This window comes from Leopardus geoffroyi, chromosome B3 (assembly GCF_018350155.1).
Source record: "Leopardus geoffroyi isolate Oge1 chromosome B3, O.geoffroyi_Oge1_pat1.0, whole genome shotgun sequence".
Classification (NCBI taxonomy): domain Eukaryota; kingdom Metazoa; phylum Chordata; class Mammalia; order Carnivora; family Felidae; genus Leopardus; species Leopardus geoffroyi.
The window spans coordinates 71,031,120-71,057,219 of NC_059337.1; the positions used below are offsets into that span (position 1 = coordinate 71,031,120).

At 34.7% G+C, this 26,100-nt stretch overlaps 2 protein-coding genes across 2 annotated transcripts; both read right to left on the minus strand.

The window, feature by feature from the left end:
* Window positions 1-6,749: 6,749 nt before the first annotated feature.
* LOC123582223 (olfactory receptor 4N4C) lies at window positions 6,750-7,676 on the minus strand. The gene has a single exon (XM_045448475.1). It carries the CDS (start codon window positions 7,674-7,676, stop codon window positions 6,750-6,752), a length of 927 nt encoding a protein of 308 aa, XP_045304431.1.
* A 15,575-nt stretch (window positions 7,677-23,251) lies between these two features.
* On the minus strand, window positions 23,252-24,191 carry LOC123582224 (olfactory receptor 4M1). The gene has a single exon (XM_045448476.1). The coding sequence runs from the start codon at window positions 24,189-24,191 to the stop codon at window positions 23,253-23,255; it is 939 nt and encodes a 312-aa protein (XP_045304432.1). The 3' UTR covers window position 23,252.
* Window positions 24,192-26,100: the final 1,909 nt, after the last annotated feature.

Here is a 26,100-nt window from a genome sequence, read left to right on the forward strand (position 1 = left end):
CTGCTTTTTGCAGTAAAAAAAATAATGTATTCAATTACTCATTCTCTTATCAACCATTATTGAAAGTCTACCAGAGTGAGTCATTGTGCCAAGAGATGAAATACAAAAATTAATAAGACAAACATTAACTTCAAGGCAGGCAGAAAATTGTGAATAATATACATAACATTTAAATAATCTTGAGATCTTTTATAACATAACTGTACTTAGAGTATCACAAGAGCAAACAGAAGTGAACACAAGGTGGAGCATTAGAAATGTTTCAAGGAGGAAGAAACATTATGGCTGAGTCTTGATTGAAATATTCACCAGAAAGTGGGAAAAGGAGAAGACAGAATGTGCAAAGGCATCAAAGAATCAAAACTGTGCATGTGCAGAAATATAGTAAGAGATAAGATTGGAAAAACAAGGTAATTGCTTAGAGTGATTATATTTGATTAAGTTTACAATTGAGCAAAAGGAAATTCAGGAAATACCCAAGAGACTGCTGTTTTACCCTGTATGTAAAAAATATATCTAGCTGACTTGAGGAAATTTACAACTTCTCAGTATGTTGTTTATATGTATCCTGTAGCTCCATTGATCAGACTAAGTTCATTTTTCAAAAGTATACTCTTAAATTTAAAATTTAGAACTCAGTAGGGTGCCTAGGTGGCTCAGCTGGTTAAGCCACCGACTTTAGCTCAGGTCGTGATCTCACTGTTCGTGGGTTCAAGCCCCGCATCAGTATCTGTGCTGAGAGCTCAGAGCCTGGAGCCTGTTTCTATGTCTCCCTCTGTGTCTGCCTCTCTCTTGCTCACACTCTCTTTCTCAACAAAATAAATAAATGTTAAAAAAAAAATTTTAAACAAAATAAAATTCAGAACTTATTATGGCATTCAACATGGCAGGTCTTAATCCAACAGATTTTATTCTAGGATATAAAGCAAATTTCAACACATTTTTAAATTGAAATCATATTAAATATAATCTTGGACCACAATGAAACTAAACTAGAAATGTATCAGGCTCATTCCCAAATATTCAGGGAAAAAATATACTCTAAATAACCCATGAGTAAGAAAGTCAAACTAGACATTAGAAAGTATTTTTAATTGAATAAAAATGAAAACACAACATATAAACGTATGCAAAATATAGATAAAGCAGTGCTTAGAAATGTGTAGAATCAACCGAATATATTTAAAGGGTTTATAACAAAGGGTTTGAATCAATAGTCTAATCTTCACCTTTAGAAAAAGAATAGGAAATGAAATCCAAACAAGGAAGAAGGAATGTAATAACATAGACATGAGTAGAAATATAAGAAATTGAGAAAAATAATAGAGAAAAATAAATAAAACCAGAAGCTAGTTCTTTATAAAGAACAACCAAATTGATAAAACTTTAGTCAGAATAGTCAAGAAAAAGAAATTACAAAAATATCAATATCAGGAATTAAAGAGGGACAATCAATGTAGATATGATAAAAATTAAAAATATTAAGGAAACATTATGAGCAATTTATGCCAATGGATTTAATAACCAGTTCAATGCACAAAATTCTAAAGGCCTAACTACTAAAGCTAACTCGAGAAGAAATAGACTGAATAGCTATGTATCTATTAAAGAAATTCAGCTTGTACTTAAAAATCTTCCCATGAAGAAAACTTCAGACCCAGATGCCTCCTCTAATGAAATCCACCATTTATTGAAGAAATAATACTGATTCTACACAAACTCTTTTAAAAAAAAAACAGAGTATGAAAAGGAAAATATTTTCTAATATCCTCTAATTTCTTCTTGTACACATTGGGTTATTTAGAAGTGTCTGCGTCTTAATTCAGAAATGTACATAGTTTTTTCTTAATTATTTCTAATTCAATTCCAGTGTGGTCAGAGAATACATTTTGTATGCAATATACTGAGTTTTTTTATAGGCCAGCATATGGTCTACTTGGCAAATGCTTCATGAAAAGAATGTGTATTCCTCATTGTTGGGTGCAATACTCTATAAACAGCAACTAGGTTAAGTTTGTCCCTAGCGTTCAACTCTTCTATACCCCTACTGATTTTTTTATCAGATGTTCTATCAACTTTAAAAGACAGTTATTAAAATCTCAATCTATGCCTTTGGGTTCTCCATTTATTTATTTATATATGTCTGTATTAGTGCATACATTTTTAAGTTCTATTGCTAGAGGAATCACATTAAGATTGTTATGTCTTGATGAATTGACATTTTTATTGCTATGAAATTCTTTTATAAATACCTAATGATACCTCTGGGTCCTTGAAGTTTACTTTGTTATTAATACAGCTATACCATGAAGTGATTAAGGTTTGCAGGGTGTATTAGGGTTTTCCAGACAAACAGAATAGTAGGATACATAGATACATATTAGAGAGAGAGAGGTTTATTATAATGAATTGGTTCATGTGACTATGGAACTGGAGAAGTCCTACAATCTGTCCTCTCCTAAATGAAGACCCAGGAAAGCCAGAGGTGTCATTTAGTCCAAGTTCAAAGGCCTGAGAACCAGGAGAGCTGATGGCATAAATTCCAGTCCAAGGACTAAAAGAGATGAAATGAAATATCCCAGCTCAATCGGTGAAGAAAGAAATAAGAAGCAAATTCCTCCTTCTGCCTTTTTTTCTATTCAGGCCCTCAATAGATTAAATGATGCCCACCCACATTGGGAAGGGCAATCTACTTTACTGAGTCCACCAATTCAAATACTCATACTAACTAAGCTCATACTAACACTCTCACAGACACACCAGCAATAATATTTAATCTGGGGACCCCACAGCCAGTTGATATATAAAATTAAACATCACATATGGCATATCATTCTCCACCCTTATACTTAAAATATGTCTGGGTCTTTATATTTAAGAACTGATATCTTACAAACAGTATATACTTGAATCTTGCTCTTTTATACAGTCTGAAACTCTATTTTTTAACTGGCATGTTTGGTCCATTTATACTTAATATTGTTGATCTTTGAGTTCATTGGTATTTGTTTTCTGTTTGCCCCATTCCTCTTCATTCCTTTGCACTCCCTTCCTTCCTTCTTTTGTAGTGAATGTTTTTTATATTCCATTTTCTTTCCTGTAAAGGTTATCTAATTAAATCTCTTTGTATTATTTTTAAATATGTGGATGCTCTAGTGATTACAATATTCATCTATAGCTTACCAGTCACTTCAAATTATTATTCAAGGATACTTCATGAAGAGTATAAGTAATTTACAAAAACATATATAAATATTTTATCTTCCCTTAGGTCCTCTGTGCTATTGTTATCATATATTTTACTTCTAAATAAGTTATAAGCCCCATAGTACTTTATTATTTTAAAGCAGTTAATTATAAAGTAAATAATACAAAGTAAAAATACTCCTTGCCATATTTATACACCTTTTTTTTTTTTTACCATTTCCAGATCTTTTTATTCCTCATTAATTCCAGTTTCCATCTGACATGTTTTCCTGTTAACATGAAGAATTTTCCTTTAATATGACTTTCTGTGTGGGTCTACTGCCAACACATTCTCTCTCAGCTTTTATGAATATTAAATGCCTGTTACACTTTTCTTTTTGAGGTTTATTTTCATTAGATATGGAATTCTAGCTTAACTGTTTTTCTTTGAGAACTTTAAAAATCCCATTTCACTGACTTGGTGTCTATGGTTTCTGATAAAAGGTCAACCACCATTCTTGTCGCTCCCATGAAGTGTCTTTTTTCCTCTGTTGCTTTCAAAATGTTCTTTTCATATTTGGTTAGCGTCTGTTACACTGTCGTCTTATTTGTATTTATATTGCTTGGATTTTGCCAAGTTTCTTGGATATGAATTCTTGGAAGTTACTTCTTTTCCTGTCCCATTCTCTCTCTACTCATCTGGAATCCCAATTACACATATATTTTACTATTTGTTATTGCCCCCATAGTATATTAACACTATTAATACTTTTAGTCTTTTATTTCTGTACTTCAGTTTGGGTTGTTTCTAATAACCTATCCTAACAATCATTAGCCATTTTGTCTGCATTGTCCACAATGCTGTTCATTCAGCTCATCTAAGGAATTTCTTTTAATTTCAAATATTGTTGTTTTCAGTTCTAGCATATCCATTTATATTTAGAATTTACATTTCTCTCCTAAAATCCTCATCTAGTTATCCATTTATTACTTATTTGACATACTTATAATAGTTTTTTTCTAAAGTTTTTGTCTGATAATTACATCATGTGGTTTTATATATCAATATTTTTCTATTAGACATACTCTTCCCTATTTTCGTGGCATAGCTCCTAATTTTTAAATGGTAGTCCCAAAACTTCCTGTAAAAATTCAATGGAAGATGAAGAGTATTTAATATTATTTTGCTTAGTTCTTTAGAAACTTCAATCCTTTTCCTCTGTCCACAAGTTAGAATAAGGATATGATCATTCATATTCTTTCAAAGGTCTAGTCGAGCTAAGACTTGGAATCATCTTTAATTAAACTAAATTCAGCTCAAATTAGTTTTACCTCCAACATCTGCCAACTGCCACCAAGATCTTTTATCCTGGTGATACTTGGAGCTGGGAGGAGTTTGAGCCACAATTCAGATATTTTTGTTTCCCTTAGGATTCAACTCTATAGACACCCAAGCACTACAATAATTGCTAAAAATGTTCAAATCCCCTATAATTTTTATTTCTTCCTCCACTGCCCCTTTTCTGAGCAAATTATTAGTATAGGTGTCAGTGGAGGTAGTGGGAGAAATTTATAAAAGTAAGCTATTTATTTTTGTGTTTGGGGCTTTCTCAGCTTCTAGTCTGTCAATAGCTTAGAGCTTTTTACTCATCTCTATCAAATATCTCAATCTATGGCACGATCACTCCTCCATGTGCCCATATCCAGACCAGGTACTTGCCCACAAATATGAAAGCTGCCATAGCTCTCTGCTTGTCTTAGATGGACTTTGTCCCTTTCTGGATCTCTGTAATAAGGTTTCCTTGCTTCATCCACTCTTTTTTTAGCCTCAGAGAAAAGTATAATTTTATTTCTGCACTTTTCTTTTTGTTGATAGTACATGAGCAACATTCTTCTACAAGCTAACCAGAATCAGTAGTCTGTATTCTCATCATTTGTTTTTGAGAATAAAATTATGTTGATAAGCTTTTCCATTTTTTCCTTTGTTAACTTTGTTGGTTTCAATTGCCCATTTCTAGTTTCCTTCTGGGTATGATCTATTTCACATTCATTTATTGAAATTCCTTATGTATTAGTGAATTAATCTTTTGTCATTTTTATTAATTTTTAGTTAACAGCTTTTTTATTTTAATTTTTATGCATAGGTACTCCCTTGTACAATCCTGGGATAGGGAGGAAACATTCAATTCAATGTTCATGCAAGCCTCTATAATTGTTGAGAAAATAATCTGCCCATATATATGTGGTAAATGGATTTTCATCAGTTTTTTTTTACCTTTTGCCTACACATATTTTTTACTATGTGAAATATAATTTTTTTCTTTCCATTTACTATTTTTATATCCTACTTCAGTAGCCTTTCACACTTCCAAGACTGTAATACTATTATCCTACATTTTACCATTGTTGGCATTGTTTTATTGTTTTCTTATAAAGCTGAGAACATATAAACAGGTTCTTCTAGAACCTTTATATCTAGGGTTCCAAATTCTGACTATCAAATGTACTTATGTAAAACTTGAATTTAAAAAAAAATTAATTGGAGAGGTGATAACATTAAAGATATTCTGTATCATCCTTCTGTTCCCAGACCATGGCTAATTTAGATATAGTCCTTCAGTCAAGAATTGGCAAAATAGCTTCTTGGTTCCCCATCTCCTGATTATTGTAGGGATAGATCACTTGGCAGGTTAGTTTTTTACTGTTTTTCTGGCAATCATGTCTGGATTCCCAGCATAGAAAATAGTATTCTATCCCTTCAAAGATTTTGCAAGTACCTAATTTCCCACATTAAACCTATTGCATTTAAAATAATAAAGTAATTTATGTAATCTCCAACAGATCTATAGTAGCAAATAATTATCATCATCATAATGAGTAAAATCAATTGAGGGCAAGGTTTAACATAAAGGGAGGATTTGTAAAAACCCATTAGTAATAATCACGAAGCTCTGAAAAAGTCAGATGAAATAATTTCATGACATTTTTCTATGAAACCAATTACCTTCCTTTCATACCCATTAAGCAAATGGGGGGGTAAGGTAAACAAATATATATATTAGAGAGAATCATATATAGAGAAAGAGGGCGGGGGGGGAGAGAGAGATTTTTTTCAAAACAAGTCTGCAGAATAGCATTTAGCTCTTAATGGAGTTTTGCAACTTATTGATCTCTGCCCAGAATCCTGATGTTGCTCTAAACCACAGAAGAAACAACTGTGGATGAGTGACTCTCTTGCTTAAAATGTTAACATATATTTTTTACAGTATTTAGAATAAAATAAAATTCCTTATCTCAGCCTAATAGACCTTAGTGATTTGACCCTTACAGTCACATAAAATTTAACCCTTAAATCTCTCATAAGTATTCATCATGTTCCAACCATTCAGGTGTTTGTTTTATATTCTTTAGGCATACCAAGCTTATTCCCTAATTATGTATAACTCTCCCTCATTGCCCACAATAGTACCTGACAAATGGGAGGTATTCAGTGAAATAGTATTTGTTAATGTATGATTTATAGCAAGAAGTCCCTCTTCTTGACTTCTTTTTATAAAATCTATTCAGCATACAACATGCCGACTCAGTAACCTCCTCATGGAGGATTTCACTTCCTGGTTGCGAAGGGTATAAATCACAGGATTCATCAATGGAAAGATCACTGTGTGGAAGAAGGAAACTACCTTGTCCGCTGGTAAGGCCCTGAAGGGGCGAGTATAGATGAAGATGGCAGGTCCAAACATGAGAAGTATAATAATGATATGAGTGGTGCATGTGGACAGTGCTTTGCTCTTCCCTTCAGAAGCAGACCCATGTACATGGCATAGGATGACTGCATAGGAAGACAAAAGCCCCAGGAAGCACAGGAGGGTGAGCAGGCCACTGTTGAAGACCATTAGAAGCTCCACCACGAGGGTGTCTGTGCAGGCCAGCTTGATGACCTGTGGCACATCACAGAAGAAGTTATCCAGTTGGTTTGGGCCACAGAAGGGCAAGTGGAGGATGAGGGCCACCTGGATAATGGAGTGGACAAAGCCTCCAAGCCACAGGGCCAACAACAAGGCATAGCAGGCTCTAGGGTTCATGACTGTGGAATAGTGTAAAGGCCGACAGATGGCGATATAGCGGTCAAAGGCCATCACAACAAGGAGTAACCCTTCCCCTCCTCCAAGGAAGTGCAAGAAAAAGAGCTGAGTGATGCAGCCCCTGTAGGAGATTACCTTCTTCTCAGAGAGGAAGTCCACCAGCATCCTGGGAGCCACAATGAAGGAGTAGGATGCATCCAGGAAAGCCAAGTTGCCCAGAAAGAAGTAGAGGGGGGCTGTGAGACCAGGGTCTGATCTAATGGTGAAAATGATGAGGAAATTTCCAGGAAGGATAATGAGATAGAAAATTAAGATCAGCACAAAGACCAGGAGCTGAATATTTTGGGACTGGGTCAGACCAAGAAGGATGAATTCTTTCACCATCGTGCCGTTTTCTAGCTCCATCTTTTCTGCCTACAGAACATCAAGGAATAGTTTATTTTCATCTCTTGCATCTAGATCATAGTTCTTTTCAAACTAAAAGTTATGCCACATCTGTCACACCGTCACTGTCCCACAACCTAAGAAATCTTTTCTAACCTTTATTCTTCTACATTTCATATCTGCCAACACCCTGATCTTAAAGCCACACTCTCTGCTTCTTCAGTCCTGTGCTGCTATTAACTATTCTCTCACGTGGGACTCTGCAATGCCCCTGCCCTGGACTAGTTTATGATTTGCATGAGACATAAGAAAATGTTTCTGACTGAGAAAAAACTTAACCCCAGTTATCAAGTTCTTCAAGTTTTTATTTGAATGAGGGTTAAGGTAGGGATTGACAGCAAACAGGAATGACAGTTTTTTAAGGTGACAGAAATGTTCCATATCTTGACTGTAATGATTACCAGTGTCTGTTCTTTTGCAAAAAAAAAAAAAAAAAGTACTAAACTATACAGAAATTGGTACATTTACTTTATGTAAATTATACCTTAGGAATGCTGACTTAAAAAGCTAAGAAAAAACTGTTTACTTGAAATATGTCCTTCTCTTTATAGAATATCAACCTATCAACCTGGTCTAAAATTTTAAAAATCCTGGGCATTCTGGAGAAATTAAGATCTGAGGCTTATCTGTAATAGTGGCATCTAAATTGGGAACGTGGTCACCCAACACACATTATAATTTATTGGCATGAAAACAATAATGGTAGAATTTCTATATATATATATATTATTATGTCACATTCTTTGATATTCTACTTTTAAAAGTGTTATAGTTTATATAGAATCATGATATAATTGAATATAAAATGTACAAATAAAATATAGATGTTGCTTGCGCATGTTCAAAATGGTTTTTTATTGAAATGAAAAATTTTAAAAGCTTGAAGATACTTGAACAAGAACAAACTACTGGTGATTCAAAACAATATTTCACATGCTTTCAGTTACATGGCACACTTGTTTTTAAAGTGTTGTGGAATATAGAGTGTAGAGAAGAGGGCAAGAAGGGTCCACTAAGTATACGTAAGAGGGGAGAGAATGAAAAAGAGAAAGAAAAAAAGAAAAGCAATAAAGTCCCAAGTCAAGAAACCAAAGGAGATTTTTACAATGGCACATCTATTCAAAACATCAAAATACCTGCGTTTTGTATGTCTAAACCTAAATAGATTAATCAGTAACTGATATTTCCATGTATAGTCTAAGCTGGGAATTATGGAATAGGTACTTTACATCAAAAGGCACATATATGCACACACATAGTTTCCTAAGCAAAACTGAAGTACAAAAATTTACAAATGGCGCCATTCAAATCAGCTTTTCTGTTCCATCTTTCTTTTCTTTTCATTTCTTTTCTTTTCTTTTTTCTTTTATTTTCTCTTCTTTTCTTCCTTTCCCTCCCCTCTCCCCTCCTTTCCTTTCCTTTTTCTTCTCTCTCTCCTTCCTTCCTTCCTTCCTTTAGCATTCACTGGCTTCAATATTTATAACTCCTTTTGTGCATAAAATCTGCTCTTAGAAAAATTAATCAGGAATCCCTCTATACTTAATTCTAAGTAGTGTGCATCTTGCACAGTATTATACAGTGGTTATTTCATAGTCTTTCAAACAGTGATTCTGTCTTTAAGACATAGAAGAAATCTTTAAGCTCCTGTAAGGTTAAGAGCTACAGGCTCTTCCACTGTATGTTGTGTTTTATTTCCTATCATAGACTTCTGTTCTATTAACTCTTTAACAGATGGGATTCATTACCATCTAACATCCCTCACTTCTCTCAGTTAATATATGATGTGTGAAATTAAGACCCAGTATTAACATTCCCAAGACAATTGGTACTTTAATAAAAGTACCAGTACTTTATCTCCAATAAAGTAATTTTAAATATGAGGAAGAACTAAAGCTATATTAACAGATAAAAGGTGTTGTACTAACAGATAAAAGGTGTTGCTGTATTGTTGAATTCAGACTTCACATATTAGTCTATTTCTACTATAATTCTGACCATTACATTCCATGACAGCAAATGCACCACCTGAAGAATTATAATAGCTTTCCACTTATTCCTTCTTTCTATACTTCGTAAATATGAAGACAAAAAGATTTACCTCTCTAGCAATCCAACACTACACTCACACAACAGCAATCACCTCTTAATGGAAGGAACAATTACTGATTATTCCTGCCTTTGTTCTTAAATATCTCTTCTCACAGAGGAGGCTCTTACATTTTGAAATACACAGCCAATTTGTGATGAAATGGAGAATGTACTTTGGGAATTTAAAGGCTAACAAAGCTATAGAATGCTTTCAATGGGAATTATTAGAATGCGAACAAGATTTAATCAAAGTTTAGACTAAAGAGCCCTTAGGTACAAATATTCAAATACACTCAGTTAAAGAGACACTGTGTCACTGCTGGGATTTAAAAATCAACATTCCAGCAGTTGACAATGGAATGTCAAGCATGTTTATTAGGTCTCAGTGAGTAGAAAGCCACAGGAAATTGTTTTATATTTTACACTGCAATTCAAAAAAAGAAAAATGGTATAATTGCTAGGAAATCATAGCTATATCAAGAAACAATTAACGTGGTCAATTAGGTAAATATATTAGATTCAACATATTTCTGGTGACAAAAAATAGGCAAAGACAAAATAAATGATGCTTACAAAGAGTCCTTTGGACTTTCCATGGAAAGAGAGCATGTCCTCCAAACAGACCGTATTATGCCCTTGGTATTTGTTGTTTTCATTTTAGACATAATTGTCTCCTATGCTCTGCTGAAGCAATAATGAGGAACTATTTCCTTTTCAAATATATATTATTAGTTTATTATTATTAAACTAAATAATAAGAATCATGGAGTAGAAGGTAACAAAATTTAAATTTTAGATTTGATTTTGTTTTAAAGAGAAAGATTTTTCAAACTACTAAAAAATCAAAATGCTAAACATAAAATGTTTCTTTTAAAAATGCAATGCATAGGGGCACCCGGGTGTTTCAGTCAATTGAATGTCTGACTTTAACTCAGGTCATGATCTCATGGTTCATGGGTTCAAGCCCCGCATTTGGCTCTGTGCTGACAGTTCAGAGCCTGGAGCCTGCTTCAGATTCTGTGTCTCCCTTTGTCTTTCTGCCCCTCCCCTGTTGCGTTCTGTCTCTCTCAAAAATAAACATTGAAAAAAAATTTAATATAATGCATAATCAAAGACATTTAATTCTCATACAATAATATTAGGGGACTTTAACACCCCAGTTACATCAATGGACAGATCATCCAAACAGAAAATCAACAAGGAAACAGTAGCTTTGAATGGCACACTGCACCAGTTGGATTTAGCAGACATATTCAGAACATTCCATCCTAAAACAGCAGAATACACATTCTTTTCAAGTGTACACAGAACATTCTCTAGAACAGATCCCATACTGGGTCACAAAACAAGTCTGAACAAATTCAAAAAAATCAAAGTCATACCATGCATCTTTTCTGACCAAAACACTATAAAACTAGAAATCAACCACAAGAGAAAATCTGGGAAGACCACAAATACATGGAGCTTAAATAACATGCTGCTTAACAATGGGTCAACCACAAAATCAAGGAAGAAGTAAAAAATTATATGGAAACAAAGGAAAATGAAAACACAATGTTCCAAAATCTTTGGCAGGCAACAAAAGTGGTTTTAAGAGGGAAGTCAGAAAGCAAGAAAACCTCCAGAAGCAAGAAAAATATCAAACTAACCTTACACCTAAAGGAGCTAGAAAAAGAACAAGCAAAACCCAAACCCATTAAAAGAAAGGCAATAATAAAAATTAGAGCAGAAGGGTGCCTAGGTGGCTCAGTTGGTTAAGCATCCTGATTTCAGCTCAGGTCCTGATCTCACGGTTTGTGAGATGGAGCTGCACTGACAACATGGAGCCTGCTTGAGATTCTCTCTTTCCCCTCTCTCTGCCCTTCCCCCCTTTCTCACTCTTTCTCTCTCTCTGAAAATAAATAAATAAATATTAAAAAATAAATAGAGCAGAAATAAATGATTTATAAACTAAAACAACAATCGAACAGATCAATGAAATCAGGAGGTGGTTCTTTGAAAAGATCAACAAAATTGATAAAGCAAAATTGATAAGCTGGACTCATCAACAGAGAGAGAGAGAGAGAGAGAGAGAGAGAGAGAGAGAAAGTTTGCAGTCTTAGCCAAATAAATAAAATCACTAATGAAGAGGAGAAGTAACAACAAACACCAAGAAATACAAAGGATTATAACAGAATATTATGAAAACCTATGTGCCAGCAGATTGGACAACTTAGAAGAAACAGATAAATTCTTAAAAACATATAACATGCCAAAACCAAAGTAGGAAGAAATAGAAAATTTGAACAGACCAATTACCAGCAATGAAATTTAATCAGTAATCAAAAAATAAAAATGCAGGACAAGAAGGCTTCACAGACAATTTCTACCAAAAAGTTAAAGAAGAGTTAATACCTATTCCTCTCAAACTATTCCAATAATATAAGAGGAAAGAAAACTTCCAAATTCATTCTATGAAGCCAGTATCACCCTGACACCAAAACCAGATAAAGACACCACAAAGAAACAAACCACAGAACAGTATCTCATAAATATAGATGCAAAAATCCTCAGCAAAATATTAGCAAACCGAATCCAACAATACATTTTAAAAAATCATGCACAACTATCAAGTGGGATTTATTCCTGGGATGCAAGGGCGTTTAATATTCACAAAACAATCAACATGATAGAGCACATCAACAAGAGAAAAGATAAAAACTGTATGATTGTTTCAATGCAGAAAAAGCATTTGACATAGTACAACATCAATTCATGGTAAGAACCCTCTGCAAGGTAGGTCTAAAGAGAACTTACCTCAATATAATAAAGGCCATGTGTAAAAAACCCATAGCTAACATCACAGTCAATGGAGAAAAACTGAGAGAGCTCTTTCTAAGGTCAAGAACAGGACGGATGTCTACTCTCACCACTTTTATTCAACATAGTAAAAGAAGTCTTACCCACAACAATCAGACAACAGAAAGAATTAAAAGGTGTCAAAAGTGATAAGGAAGAAGTAAAACTTTTTTAGTATTTGCAGATGACGTGATACTATGTATAAAAGCCAGAAGACTCCATCAAAACCTACTAGAACTGATAATAAATTCAGTAAGGTTGCAGGATACAAAATCCATGTACAGAAACCTGTTGCATTCCTATGCACTAATAATGAAGTGGCAGAGAGTGAAATTAGGAAAACAATCCTATTTACAATTGCACCAAAACCAAGAAAATATCTAGAAATGAACTTACCCAAAGAGGTGAAAAATCTGTACACTGAAAATTATAAAACACTACTGAAAGTCAAGATGACCCAAAGAAATGGAAAGACTTCTTATGCTCCTAGGCTGAAAGAGTAAATATTGTTAAAATGTCCATACTACCCAGAGCAATATACAGATTTAGTGCAATCACTATCAAAATACCAATAGCATTTTTCACAAACTAGAACAAACAATCCTAAAATTTGAGTGGATCCACAAAAGACTTCAAATAGCCAAAGCAATCTTGCAAAAGAAAAACCAAACTTGAAATATCACAATTCCAGATTTCAGTTATACTACCAAATGGTAGTAATTAAAACACTATGGTAGAGGCATAAAAATAGACATATAAATCAATGGAATAAAATAAAAAACCCAGAAGTAAACCTATAATTATGTGGTCAATTAATCTTCTACAAAGAAATGAATACACAAAGGGAAAAAGGCAGTCTTCAACAAATGGTGCTGGGAAAACTGGACAACTACATGCCAGAGAATGACACCGGACCACCTTCTTACACCATACACAAATTAAACTCAAAATGGATTAAAGACCTACATGTGATACCTGAAACTACAAAACTCCTAGAAGAAATCATAAGTAGTAATTTCTTTGATATGTGCTACAGAAACATTTTTCTAGATATGTCTCCTCAGGTAATTGAAACAAAAGCAAAAATGAACCATTTGGGACTTCATCAAAATTAAAAAGCTTTTGTGCAGTAAAGGAAACTGAACAAAACAAAAAGGCAACCTGATGAATAGGAGAAGATATTTTCAAATGATATATCTGATAAGGGGCTAATATTCAAAATATAAAAAGAACTTATAACAACTTCACATAAAAAACTTTTTTAAATTAAATAATGGAGAACCTGAGACGTACAGATGGCCAATAGACACATGAAAAGATGTTCAACAACTCTAAACATCAGGGAAATGCAAATCAAAACCACAATGAGATATCATCTCATACCCACCAGAATGACTAAAATCAAAAACACAAGAAACAACTAGTATTGGCAAGGATGTGGGAAAATAGGAACCCTCTTGTACTGTTGGAAGGAATGCAAATTGGTGCAGACACTGTGGAAAAGGGTATGAAGCTTACTCAAAAAGTTAAAAACAGAACTACCCCATGATCCTGTAATCACAGTACTAGGTATTTATCCAAAAAATACAGAAATGCTAATTAAAAGGGGCAAATGCGCCTCTATGTTTATTGCATCATTATTTATAATAGCTGGACTATGGAAGCAGCCCATGTGTTCATCAACTGATGAATGAAGATGATGTGATATGCATGTGCACTCATTGAATACCATTCAACCATAAAAAAGAATGAAATATTGCCATTTGCAACAACATGGATAGATCTAGAGGGTATAATTCTAAGCGAAATAAGTCGGAGAAGGAAAAATACTATGATTTCACTCATATGTGGAATTTAAGAAACAAAGCAAAGTTAAAGGGAAAAAATGAGAGAAAGAGACAAACCAATTAACAGACCGTAAACTAAAGAGAACAAACGGATGGTTACCAGGGGTAACCTGGTAGAGGAGGGGTGAAATAGGTGTTAGGGATTAAGGAGAGCACTTTAATGAAAATAATAATAAAATAAAATAACAAAAGGAGAGGAAAATAAAAACATTTCACTCTAATTTACATCCAGCTCACCAAAGAGAAGGGGGAAGACTGTCAAATGGAAAGAATAGAGGAAGTAAGAGATACATGATATTATAATAATATAAACAGGAAGGGGAAATTAAAAACAAGAACAATTACAAAAACTATATTAGGAAAATAGGAAATGAACATGAAAAGACAGACACGGAAATGCATATTTTGTAAAACCTTATATACAAAAAACTCGACAGTAAAAGAAAGTTATTTTTTAAAAAATGACACAAACAGCCTTGGTGTTTGTGGCTCTCCTCTGTGGCCAAGGCACCACCTGCACTGTGCCCTGAGACCAGCTCCTTCACAGGCTGCAGGTGCCCCTGCATGGGGGCCAAGGGGAGCTGGGGCTCCGCCCTCCTCTGCCCTGGAAGTCATGGACCTCCTCGCCTCCCCCGTGCCACCACTGCTTTGTGTGGGGGACATGGCAAAGCGCAGGGAGGAGAGGCCCTGCTTGCAGCCCACCCCAGCCCCTAAGTCAACATCCCTGGGCAGCGGCACCATGACCTGAAAGAACAGAATATCTGTCAGGCAAGAGCTGCTGTAATGCTTTATGATAATGCCATTAAGAAGTGGGTGCCAGCCGGTAGCTCCACAGGGTTCAGCAGAGTTTATACATATCATCCTACAGGCAATGACACGCTCAGAATGGTGGGCAAGAAAATTCAGGACCATCAGCATTGCAGTGTGGGGGGTAACCTAGTGATATAAAGATGAAGGAAACAACTATATGGATTGGAAAGGAAGAAACAAAGCTGACCTTATTCAGTGACAATACAATTCTCTACATGAAAAACCTCAAAAGTATCTGCAGTTAAAATATTAGATTAAGCCTGTTGAGCATGTTTACTGGGTAGAAGATCAATTTATAAAAAGCAGTAGCTTTTTTGTATAACTAGCAATAAACAATTTGAAAATACAGTTGACCCTGGAATAACCTGGGGGTTAGGGGAACCACCTCCCATGCAGTTGATTCTCCATGTATAACTTTTAACCACCCCAAATTTTAACTATTAATAGCCAACTGTTGACTGGAAGCCTTACCAATAAACATAAATAGTTGATGAACACGTTTTGTATGTTATGTGTATTATGCATTATATTCTGACAAGAAAGTAAGCTAGAGAAAAGAAAATGTTATTAAAAAGATCGTAAGAAAGAGAACATAGACTTACAGTACTGTACTGTGTCAAAAAAATGTCCATGTAGAAGTGAACTTGGTTTAAACCTGTGTTGTTCAAGGATCAACAGCATAATATTAGAAAGATATTGCTTAATTTTTTGAGGAACCTCCACACTGTTTTCCAGAGTGGCTGCACCAGTTTGCATTCCCACCAACAGTGCAAGAGGGTTCCCATTTCTCTATATCCTTTCAACAATAGCCAAATTATGGAAAGAGCCTAAATGTCCATCAACTGATGAATGGATAAAGAAATTGTGGTTTATATACACAATGGAATACTACGTGGCAATGAGAAAGAATGAAACATGGCCTTTTGTAGCAACGTGGATGGAACTGGATGGAGAGTGTTATGCTAAGTGAAATAAGTCATACAGAGAAAGACAGATACCATGTTTTCACTCTTAGGTGTATCCTGAGAAACTTAACAGAAGACCATGGGGGAGGGGAAGGAAAAAAAAAAAGAAAGGGAGGGAGCTAAACCATAAGAGACTCTTAAAAACTGAGAACAATCTGAGGATTGAGGAGGGCACCTGTTGGGATGAGCACTGGGTGTTGTATGGAAACCAATTTGACAATAAATTTCATATTTAAAAAAAAGATATTGCTTAAAGTAACAATAATGTATCTAAGAATAAATCTAATAAATTGGTTGTCTTTCAAAAAATAAACAAGAAAAGAAACGAACAATGAAATATGGGGAGAAAACTCCTCATCTTGGAGAATGTTACAGTCTATTGCCACCAAAGACTTAAAATGTGTGGGGTTTTTTTTCATAACTATATATAAACAGGGACCTTGTCTTCTAATGTTTGCCACGGCACTTAAAATTAACCTGATGATCTAAACTAGTTTTCAGAATGGAGACTTCTTATTTCTGCTGGGAAAAATTTATCATCTTAGACAATCTTAGAAACTAAAATCATGAGCTAGTTGGCATTATAGTGTCAGCAATGTAGCACTGAATGAGGCAAAAAAAAAAAAAAAAAAAAAAAAAAGTTCCTGGGAATTTGACATTCAAATGCATGGAGAAGACAATAAACAAACACACCAGAAAGGAAATATCTGACTGTGGTGAGTGTTGGGTAGAAATATAACCAAGTGATATGCTGGAAAGAGTCGGGGAAGAGGCTGCTGTGCTAGGTGAGCTAGCCAGGGAGAGTCTTGCTGGACAGCTGGCATTTCAACAGATATCTGAATGTCTGGAATAATCCCACTATGTGGATATCTGAAGAGCTGATAGAAGGCCATGAAGCAGGAAGAGAATGATGCACTAAGCAGCAGAAAGGAAGAGAAAGAAAGAGAAAGGCCACTATGGCAAGAGAGTAGTGGCCAAATGGAATTTTTAAAAAGTGTTAGGCAAGATAGAGAGTAAGGGCCAGATATGGATCAAATGCCAATTGGTCATCATTTCATTTGAGATGTTATAAACAGATGAGTGACAATATCTGATTTACATTTTTTAAAGATTATTCCGATACTGGTAAAGAATGGGTTTTAGAAGCCAAGAGTAGAAGCAAGGAGACCAGTTAGGGAGCATTTGAAGTACTGTAGACAAGAGATGGTGATAGGTTAGGCTAGGAGGTAGAACAAGAGATGGATGCTTAACCAACAGAGCCACTCGGGTTAAGTGTTGGACTCTTGATTTTGGCTCAGGTCATGATCTCACAGTTGTGAAATGGAGCCCCAAGTGGGGCTCAGTGTTGGGCATGGAGCCTGCTTAAGATTCTCTCTCTCCTTCTCCCTCTGCCCCTCCCCCAACCCTCACCTCTCATTAATTAATTAATTAATTAAAACCTACAAAAGTTTTTCCTCTGCAGGTTAACATCAGACTTCTTTCAATAGCAACATAGAAAGTTGTTTTGTTTTATTTTAATTTTTTTTAATGTCTATTTATTTTTGAAAGAGAGAGAGACAGAGCATGAGCAGGGGAGAGGCAGAGAGCAAGGGAGACACAGAATCTGAAGCAGGCTCCAGGCTCTGAGCTGAGTGCACAGAACCTGACATGGGGCTTGAACTCATGAACCGGAAGATCATGACTTGAACCAAAGTTGGACGCTCAACCAACTGAGCCACACAGGTGCCCCAGAAAATTGTTGTTTTTTTAAGTGAAGCAATATTTTCAAAAACTTAAAGTATACAAGGATTTTATATAATCTAAGCTATCTTTAAAGTCTCAAGATAGTTTTAAACATGCATTAACCCAGAAATTTATATTCATGCACTTTCCCTGTGTAATATTAAGGACAAATTTCTTCCAACCAAGAGAACAGTGAGGAGTCTTCAGCAAACAGATAAAACAGGATATCAGTATCCTTCTGACCAGAGAGGGGAAAAAAATGGGACTAAAGGGCATATAGCAAACCACAAAGATAATGCTAATACCTTTACTTATAAAGGGTGATAGGGTGTGCCTGGGTTTATATTATTATAATTTCTATAATATCCTTTAATAGATAATCATATCCTCATCATATCCTTTAATAGATAATAAGACTCCATAAATCAGAAAAAAAAGAAGTCCTATAACAAAATCCTATTTAGGAGATTAAAAATAAGAGAGTTTATAGTAATTGCTTCATATGTCATCTCTAGAAGTCAAAGTCTATTATTAAAGCTGTAATTAAATAACTGAAGTATAAGCAATAGAAAGGTAAAATTAAGAATGATAAAACTTTTCATCACTACAATCTGGGTTGAAGAAGAGGAAAGAAAGGTTTATACTAATTTTATCTTTGCTCATAATATGGATCTATTGATATTATTAAAAATTCCAGAAATTATTTTATTATATGATATAAAGACAAATCCTGGAAAAGTGATGTGGCCATCAGCCATATGCGACTATTGAGCACTTGAAATGTGGCTATAAGCTGAGGAAATGAAATTTTAAATTTTGTTAGTTAAAATTTTTAAAGTCATATGTAGCCCATGTATTGCATAGCACAATTCTAGGATAATACATGAACTTTAACTAATTTAACTTTATATTCTTTCTAATTTATTTGTTATTTTTCATTTTAACCTTGTTTTTTCAGTGTTCTGGAGTGTCACCCAAACCTGCAACAGGCCTTATGTAAGTGAGAAGTAAACTTCTGATGTGTAAAACCAATGATCTTTCTTTCTGTGGCATAACCTATTAAGTCTGATAGTCACCCAGAGTTAAAGTAAACCAGTATCCTCACCATCTTCCTGAAAAATACAAAGACTACATTTAACTCCAATCACACAACTCTTATGTAAATGTCATTTCCATAAACTTTAGTTCTTACTTTTTCTAAACTTCAGAAGTTTGTTTGTTGCTGTTGGTAGTTAAATACAGAAGTTTGTTTAGATTTACCACATACTTGCCATTCTTTTTCTGTCATCTCAAATCTCCCAGCTGAGATCATTTCCTTATTTCAAGTGTATCCTACAAAATTCCTCTTAATTTTTTTTTTCTTCCTAAGGATGTTTTTATTTTATTCTCACAGAGTTGATCATTATTTTGTCTCTGAATATTGAATATAACTCATCGTTTTACATTTTTGCTGTTAAAGCAGTCTGTTGTTAACTACCTTTCCCTTGAGGGTAATTCCTGCTTTTCTATTCAGATACTTTCAACATCTGCTCAGTTGTCTTTATGGATTTTATGATGTGTCTCACATTGTCTCTTCAAAATTGCCTCTGCCACATTTTGTCTACCCTCTTCTCTGGAAACTCTGAACTTTTATTCAGTTCTCAATGTCTCTTACCCTTTCTTTCATCCTTTTTATCCCATTTGGCTTCTGCCCTGCAATGTTGGTAGTTTACTCAACTCTATATTCTAGATTGCTATTTCTTCTCTGAATGTGTCTAATTTGCATTCAGATGCATCTATGGAGTTTTTTAACTGAATCTAAGTTCTCTTTGTTTTTCATATAATTTTCCTACTTGTTTTTATAGTGTCCTCCTTTTTCATATTTCCAACCCTTTTTCTATTTCTCAAAGAATACTAAATATATTCAATTTATATTCTGTAGTGGTTTTTTTTTTCTGCTTTTCTGTTGTTCTTCTGGCTCTCACTCACAGAGCCTTGCTTTCTTGTGTGCTCATGATGTCAGATTGTAAACTCTTATTTCTTATATGTAGAATACTTTAAAAGTCTTGGGATAATGGCAGAATACTCCATATGGTATTTGTCTTTCCTTCTATCAGGAGGCATTACAACTCTGGAACCAGAAACTGTAAATAAAATTATCAACTAGCAGTGATTCAGACTACTCAATAGTATAAACTCAAACTCAAAAAATATGTGTGATCTCACTTATAGTTCATAATTCTTTTTTCTCTTTTTAGCCTTTTGGGTGGTGGTTTTTTTGAAAACTTTATTTCACCACTACCCTGAGAATATATCCTTTGAGATCTCAGCTTGTTGTGGAATATTTCCTTGTGTGAGCCCAGGGCTTTGTCTCCTATCCATCTCTGTCCCTACCACACAAACTCTGGCCTTAAAAACAGAACACAAGTTTTCACAATAAAAGATGATTTTTATTCACCATTTATTTCTCTGGGTTCCCAAATTCATTTGATTTCCAGATTCTCAATATTCTATGCTGTCATTTTTTTTTTTTTTGCTAGCTAATCAAAGGATTTCAAAAAAAATGTTTATCCATCGTGTGTATTCATTTTTAGTGACAGGTTCAGTAAAGCTCTCTAATGTGCCACAGACAGAAAGAGAATGCAGCTCTATCATTTCTGCATTACAAGGCATGTGGCATTTCATACTGTTTGATCATGCAAATCACATTAGTTTCAGTCTTAGATATAGTGTAATATATTTAATATTCAGTACCCATACTTCTGTCCTAGCTCCTTGATCCTCATGACTGATTGAAGTTTATTCTGATAGTTTCTTCAAGAATTTCTTGAAAACCACATTCCCAGAATTTTGTTTAATGCTTAAACCTGATGGTAGTCATAGCCTTTTAAATTAAATGCCAGTTTTGCTAGGTATAAAATCTGAGTTTTACACTTACTTGTCTGAAGACTTTTTTCCACCTTACCTTCACTTAATGTTAGTTTATTGTGTTTTGTAGCAATGCAGGCAGGCGAACTGGCCTGCTTCCAATTGAGCTGGTTGGGTGAAACTTCACAAACTTTGTTAAACAAAAACCCCAATCCCTGGGGAAAAAAAAGACTGCCAGTAATGTTTGTTTTTCTACTTACAAGTTCTTATATTTTTAATTTTTAATGAACCTATTCTATTAATTAAAAAAACAGAAGACCTTTATTTTTGTTTGGATAATAGAGATGTTTTTACCAGCTGTAACAGTAAAGTCCATCTTATTAATATTGAGATACCGTTAATACTTTCTTTACACTGCTATGTTTGATATCTTTTCTTCCTATTCCTAACTTCAATATTTTCAGCAAATATCCTTCAGTAGTAGCAGTATAATAGTGTTTGAAGAGCATATTGAGTCAGTAGTCTTTTCTCCAAAAACATTCATTCTACCTAAATGAAGAATAAGTGACCAAATGAATATAAGTCTGTCTGGTTCAGATAGAGAGAAATAACAGTAAGGAAATATAAAATCTAGATACATAAATTATTTTTTATTGTGTATGTATATATCTTTTGTGTGTTAGATGGTTTCTTCATGCCCTGTTGTAATATATTAGAGAAGTCTACTATTTTATTCATTTCCAGGTAATGAGAAGTCAACTTAAAATTCAGGAATCATAAATTCCATCAGTATATTTGGGTTCTTAGAAGAGAAGTCCCTGTCGTTTTGAACATGAAAGAGGGTCATCGTAGAGAAAACTTCCCACAGCAAAGAATGAACTTTTTGCACCATTATTCTATCCTGTGTACCTGAGGTTTTCATCATTTTCATCGTTCATTTATCTATTTTCATTCCTAAAGCTAGTCATATACTATTATCAAAGAAAATATAAGACTAAAGCTCACAACAAATAATATGCTCTTTTATGGAGAGAACCCTAGTTTTGAAATTGAAAAGTTAATTTAAGTAAATAAATTTATATGAACTCAAATATTCTTTTATATTCTGAAGCACAGTCAATAATTGGGTTCTTAGTGTCAGCAATAGTAAATTGATCTCTAATAAATAAATCACTAAAAGATTATTAAAACCAATACATCTAGGTCTCTTCCATATGTACTAATGAAAAAAAAAATGGGTTAATGGGAAAGAACTCTGAATTATAGGGCTAACAAAAGCAGCACCCTACTAAACTAATTTAACATGAGAAGAAAAATTAGCAAATACAGAAAACACACAAAAATGGCAAAGGAGATAATAACCTTTTAAAAATCACACAGCTAGATGTCTGTTCATTCTAGTCAGCCTAGAATCCCTTTCCTTCAAGTCTGCTTTCACACTGGAGGATGTAAGTAGAGACTGGCTATAAAAAGCACTACTTGGCTGGAGACTTCTGCTGGAAAGCGAGGGGTCTCACAGTCTCACATAGTAACAAACTCTGCTATGAATTCATAAAAATTGCTGTAGGCTGTGACAAAATCTTGAGTTCTGTCACCAATACTGTTGAGTGGTTGCCACATGAAATATGACTTAAAACAGCTTGTGTAAATGAATCCTCAGTTTCCATCATGAATTCTTGGAGTAGGAAAAGATAAAGTACAAAATAATCTGTTTTTCTAGTCCCAGGAAGGTGGGTTACCAAACACCATCCCACTGGGCTAGGACTGAACCATGGGAACAATATTTAATTTGGTCACTTGAAGCTACTCATATTCATATGCTAGCCACTTACTTTTTCATATTCATAGACAACATGTCTCCCAGGTCTTATTTATTTTATTATTTCTCAACAAACATTCTCCTCACAGCCAAAGCCTCTTCAGAATACTCATTCAATAAACAATTAGTGAAAATGTGTTTAGCAGACCATCACTACATGTTTTTTTTTAATTTTGTTTTAATCTTTATTTCCTTTTGAGAGAGACAGAGACAGAGCATGAGCAGGGAAGAGGCAGAGAGAGTGGGAGACACAGAACCTGGAGCAGGTTCCAGGCTCTGAGCTATCAGCACAGAACCTGACGTGGGGTTCAAACTCATTGCGAGATCATGACCTGAGCCGAAATAGATGCTTCACCAACTGAGCCACCCAGGTGCCCCTACACCATCATTATATCTTAATTTCTAATGGTGATCTGCTGTAAGTTTCATGGAGGGTGTGAGTAAACTTATTTTTATCTTATTTTCTTTGTTTTTTCAGTGAATTGAGGGAAAAAATCTGGTAGGAATTTAAGAACTCAGATGAAAAGCAGTATTATTACCACTGCAAATGCTTCCTACTTTAGGACGATGACCTTCAGAAAGATTCTAGAATATGCCACTTTCACTTCTCTTTACATAAAATATATCTGTTGACCAACTTCCTCATGGCTGTCTTTACTTCCTTATTTCGCAAGGTATAGATAATGGGATTAAGTAAAGGGAATATCACAGTATGGAACACTGACACCACTTTATCTAGGGAAAAAGAGTCAAATGGGCGAGCATAAATGTAGATGGATGGCCCAAACATAAATACCACAATGGTGATGTGGGAATAGCAGGTGGACATGGCCCGGCTGGTACTCTCTGAGCCTGAATGTTTCTTAAGCATGGCCAGGAGGAAGGCGTAGGACATTAAGAGAGCAATGAAACATACCACAGAGATCAGACCACTGCTAAAAATCATTACTAATTCCTCCGGGAAGGTATTGGCACAGGCAATCCGGATAACCTGCGTGATGTCACAGAAGTAACTGTCTAACTCATTGGGCCCACAGAACGGAAGTCGAACAATGAGAGCCACTTGTATTATAGAATGAATAAAGCCCCCCAACCAGGAGAGAACCACCAGGATACTGCAGAGACGTCGATTCATGATAGTAGCATAGTGGAGAGGACGGCAGATAGCAGCATAGCGGTCAAACGCCATTACTGTGAGCAGGAACATCTCTGAGGCTCCAACAAAGTGCAAGAAAAAGAGCTGTGCAATGCACCCACCAAAGGAAATTCTCTTCCTTTCCACAAAGAAGTCTATGAGCATTTTAGGGGCTGTGATGGAGGAGTACCAAATGTCAAGGAAGGCCAGATTAGCCAACAGGAAATACATGGGTGAGGTCAAATGAGGGTCAAGCCTGATTGTGCAAATAATAAGAATATTTCCTGGAAGGATGAACAAATAGAAGGATAGAAATATAACAAATAGGACTAGTTGTACCTCTCGAGTCTGGGATAGGCCAGTGAGAACAAACTCTGTCACTCTGGTGTAATTTTCAGGTTCCATTTCTTCACTTTTTAAAAATAATGTGGCTATAAAAAAAATAAAGAAATTGCAATTACTCCAAATAGCATTATTTTACTGCTTTTAAAATCATCAGATTGGCCTCTGTCATGAAGAGACTGTATTAGGATACATCTGATTGTCCCATTTGATGTCTGATAAGCCAAAATAGGGGGAAAGTAAGTGATGAACTGAAAATTAAAAACACTGAAATCATATGAAGTGTGTCACATATCAGAAACCAAAATCCCAATCTATTAATGTTATTAATTTCTATTTTTTGTGAAACTCGACAGTGCACTAATTCTTTCCCCATGCATCTACCTTAGTAAAAAATATATGCAGCTACTTATAAGATAAGCCAAATTGTAGACTGGTAATAAGAAAAACAGCTGTTATTTCTAGATTTTTTGTTGTTGTTGAGAAATATAGCCAACTTGGAAACTTGCTCGTCTAATATCGGGTACACTGATCTGGCAGTATTTTCTTTTTAATCTTTCAAAAAGATCCCAGGGCTTCATGTGTAATGAATGGACATTTCTTCTTTAACCAAAGCCTATACAGCTTAATCCTTGGTAATAGGTAAGTAGCCACAATATACAACAATGCAGGGCCATAGATGATAATTCTTTGGGCTGCGATCAGATCTCATTACTGCACTGACCGTGCATTTTATCCACTGCCCCAGGAAGGTAGGAAAAAGATATAGAGATCTAAGAAATGGGTTTGCTTACTACCCAAGCTGACCCATTCTGCCATTTCAAGATGACAGTGGAAATAAGATTATTGTTAAAATTTTGCTCAAGGCCTAATCTTGAACCTACTACTATTAGATAAAACAAAACCCACTGAATAAAAATAATATAATCATTCACTTTACCAAATATGTTTCCTCTTTTAGGTAATATAAACACTGCCCATCAAAGTAAGTATTTCTTATAGCCAACAACCAATATGAAAGAGTTGCTTCTGTTCTACTGATGTGCCGTTTTATAATATTGCCTCTCCTCAGGAGGTAAGCATAGAAAAACAAAGTTAAGATTCTATAAAACCAAGTGGATGAAACAGCATCCAGGCAATAAAGATTATGTATACTATTGACTGAAGTAATCCAGTGTTTCTTCCTTCGAAGCTACCCACTCAATTTGTGCATAATTTTAATGACCATAGACATATGACTTTCAGAATTAATATGCTATAAAAGCAAGAAAATAATGCTAAAGAAGGATGGTTCACTATAAGTCAACACACTGAGGAAATACCAGTATTTGCCAGCAATCTGACACAAAAGGAAGAAAACAAAAACACTGAGAAAGTTCAGCATTGTGGGACTTTTTAGCAAAAGGATAAATATACCCACTCATGAATAGCCCAAGGTGAGCCTTAGTGAGTTAATTAATCACGTTTAGTAAGACAGTGAAATTTAAAATTCAGTTTGGAAAATTTTTAATCAAAAAAAAGATAATGCTGCCAATTTTCAATCCTCAACTTTCTTAAAAGCATGGTTATCCAGATTGACATATTTCCTAGGAATCCAGAAAGCAATGGTTTTACTATATTTACCTAGAGAGGGTGCCTGATAGCCTCCATAAAACATTACACATGATATTGAAAGCTCTATCCCAAAACATATAGCTTCTGTGTCACTTCTATAAATAACCCATTTGTTTATTCAACAACTATTTAGAGGATATCTACTATGTCTTAACTGCTGAGAATACAACAATGAACAAGAAGACTTGGTTTCTGACTCACTTAAATTTCCATTTTAGAAGACTGACAGAAAACTAATTAGTAAACAAGCAATAAGTAAATAAATGAATGATAAATAATCAAAACAAATAATTACCACTATTGATAAGAGACAAGAGTGAAGTAAAAAGAGGATTATGATAGAAAATAAATGGTAGTG

Excerpts from the sequence above, each read along its gene's own strand:
- LOC123582223 (XM_045448475.1), bottom strand. The coding sequence starts at position 7,676 with ATGGAGCTAGAAAACGGCACGATGGTGAAAGAATTCATCCTTCTTGGT.
- LOC123582224 (XM_045448476.1), bottom strand. The coding sequence starts at position 24,191 with ATGGAACCTGAAAATTACACCAGAGTGACAGAGTTTGTTCTCACTGGC.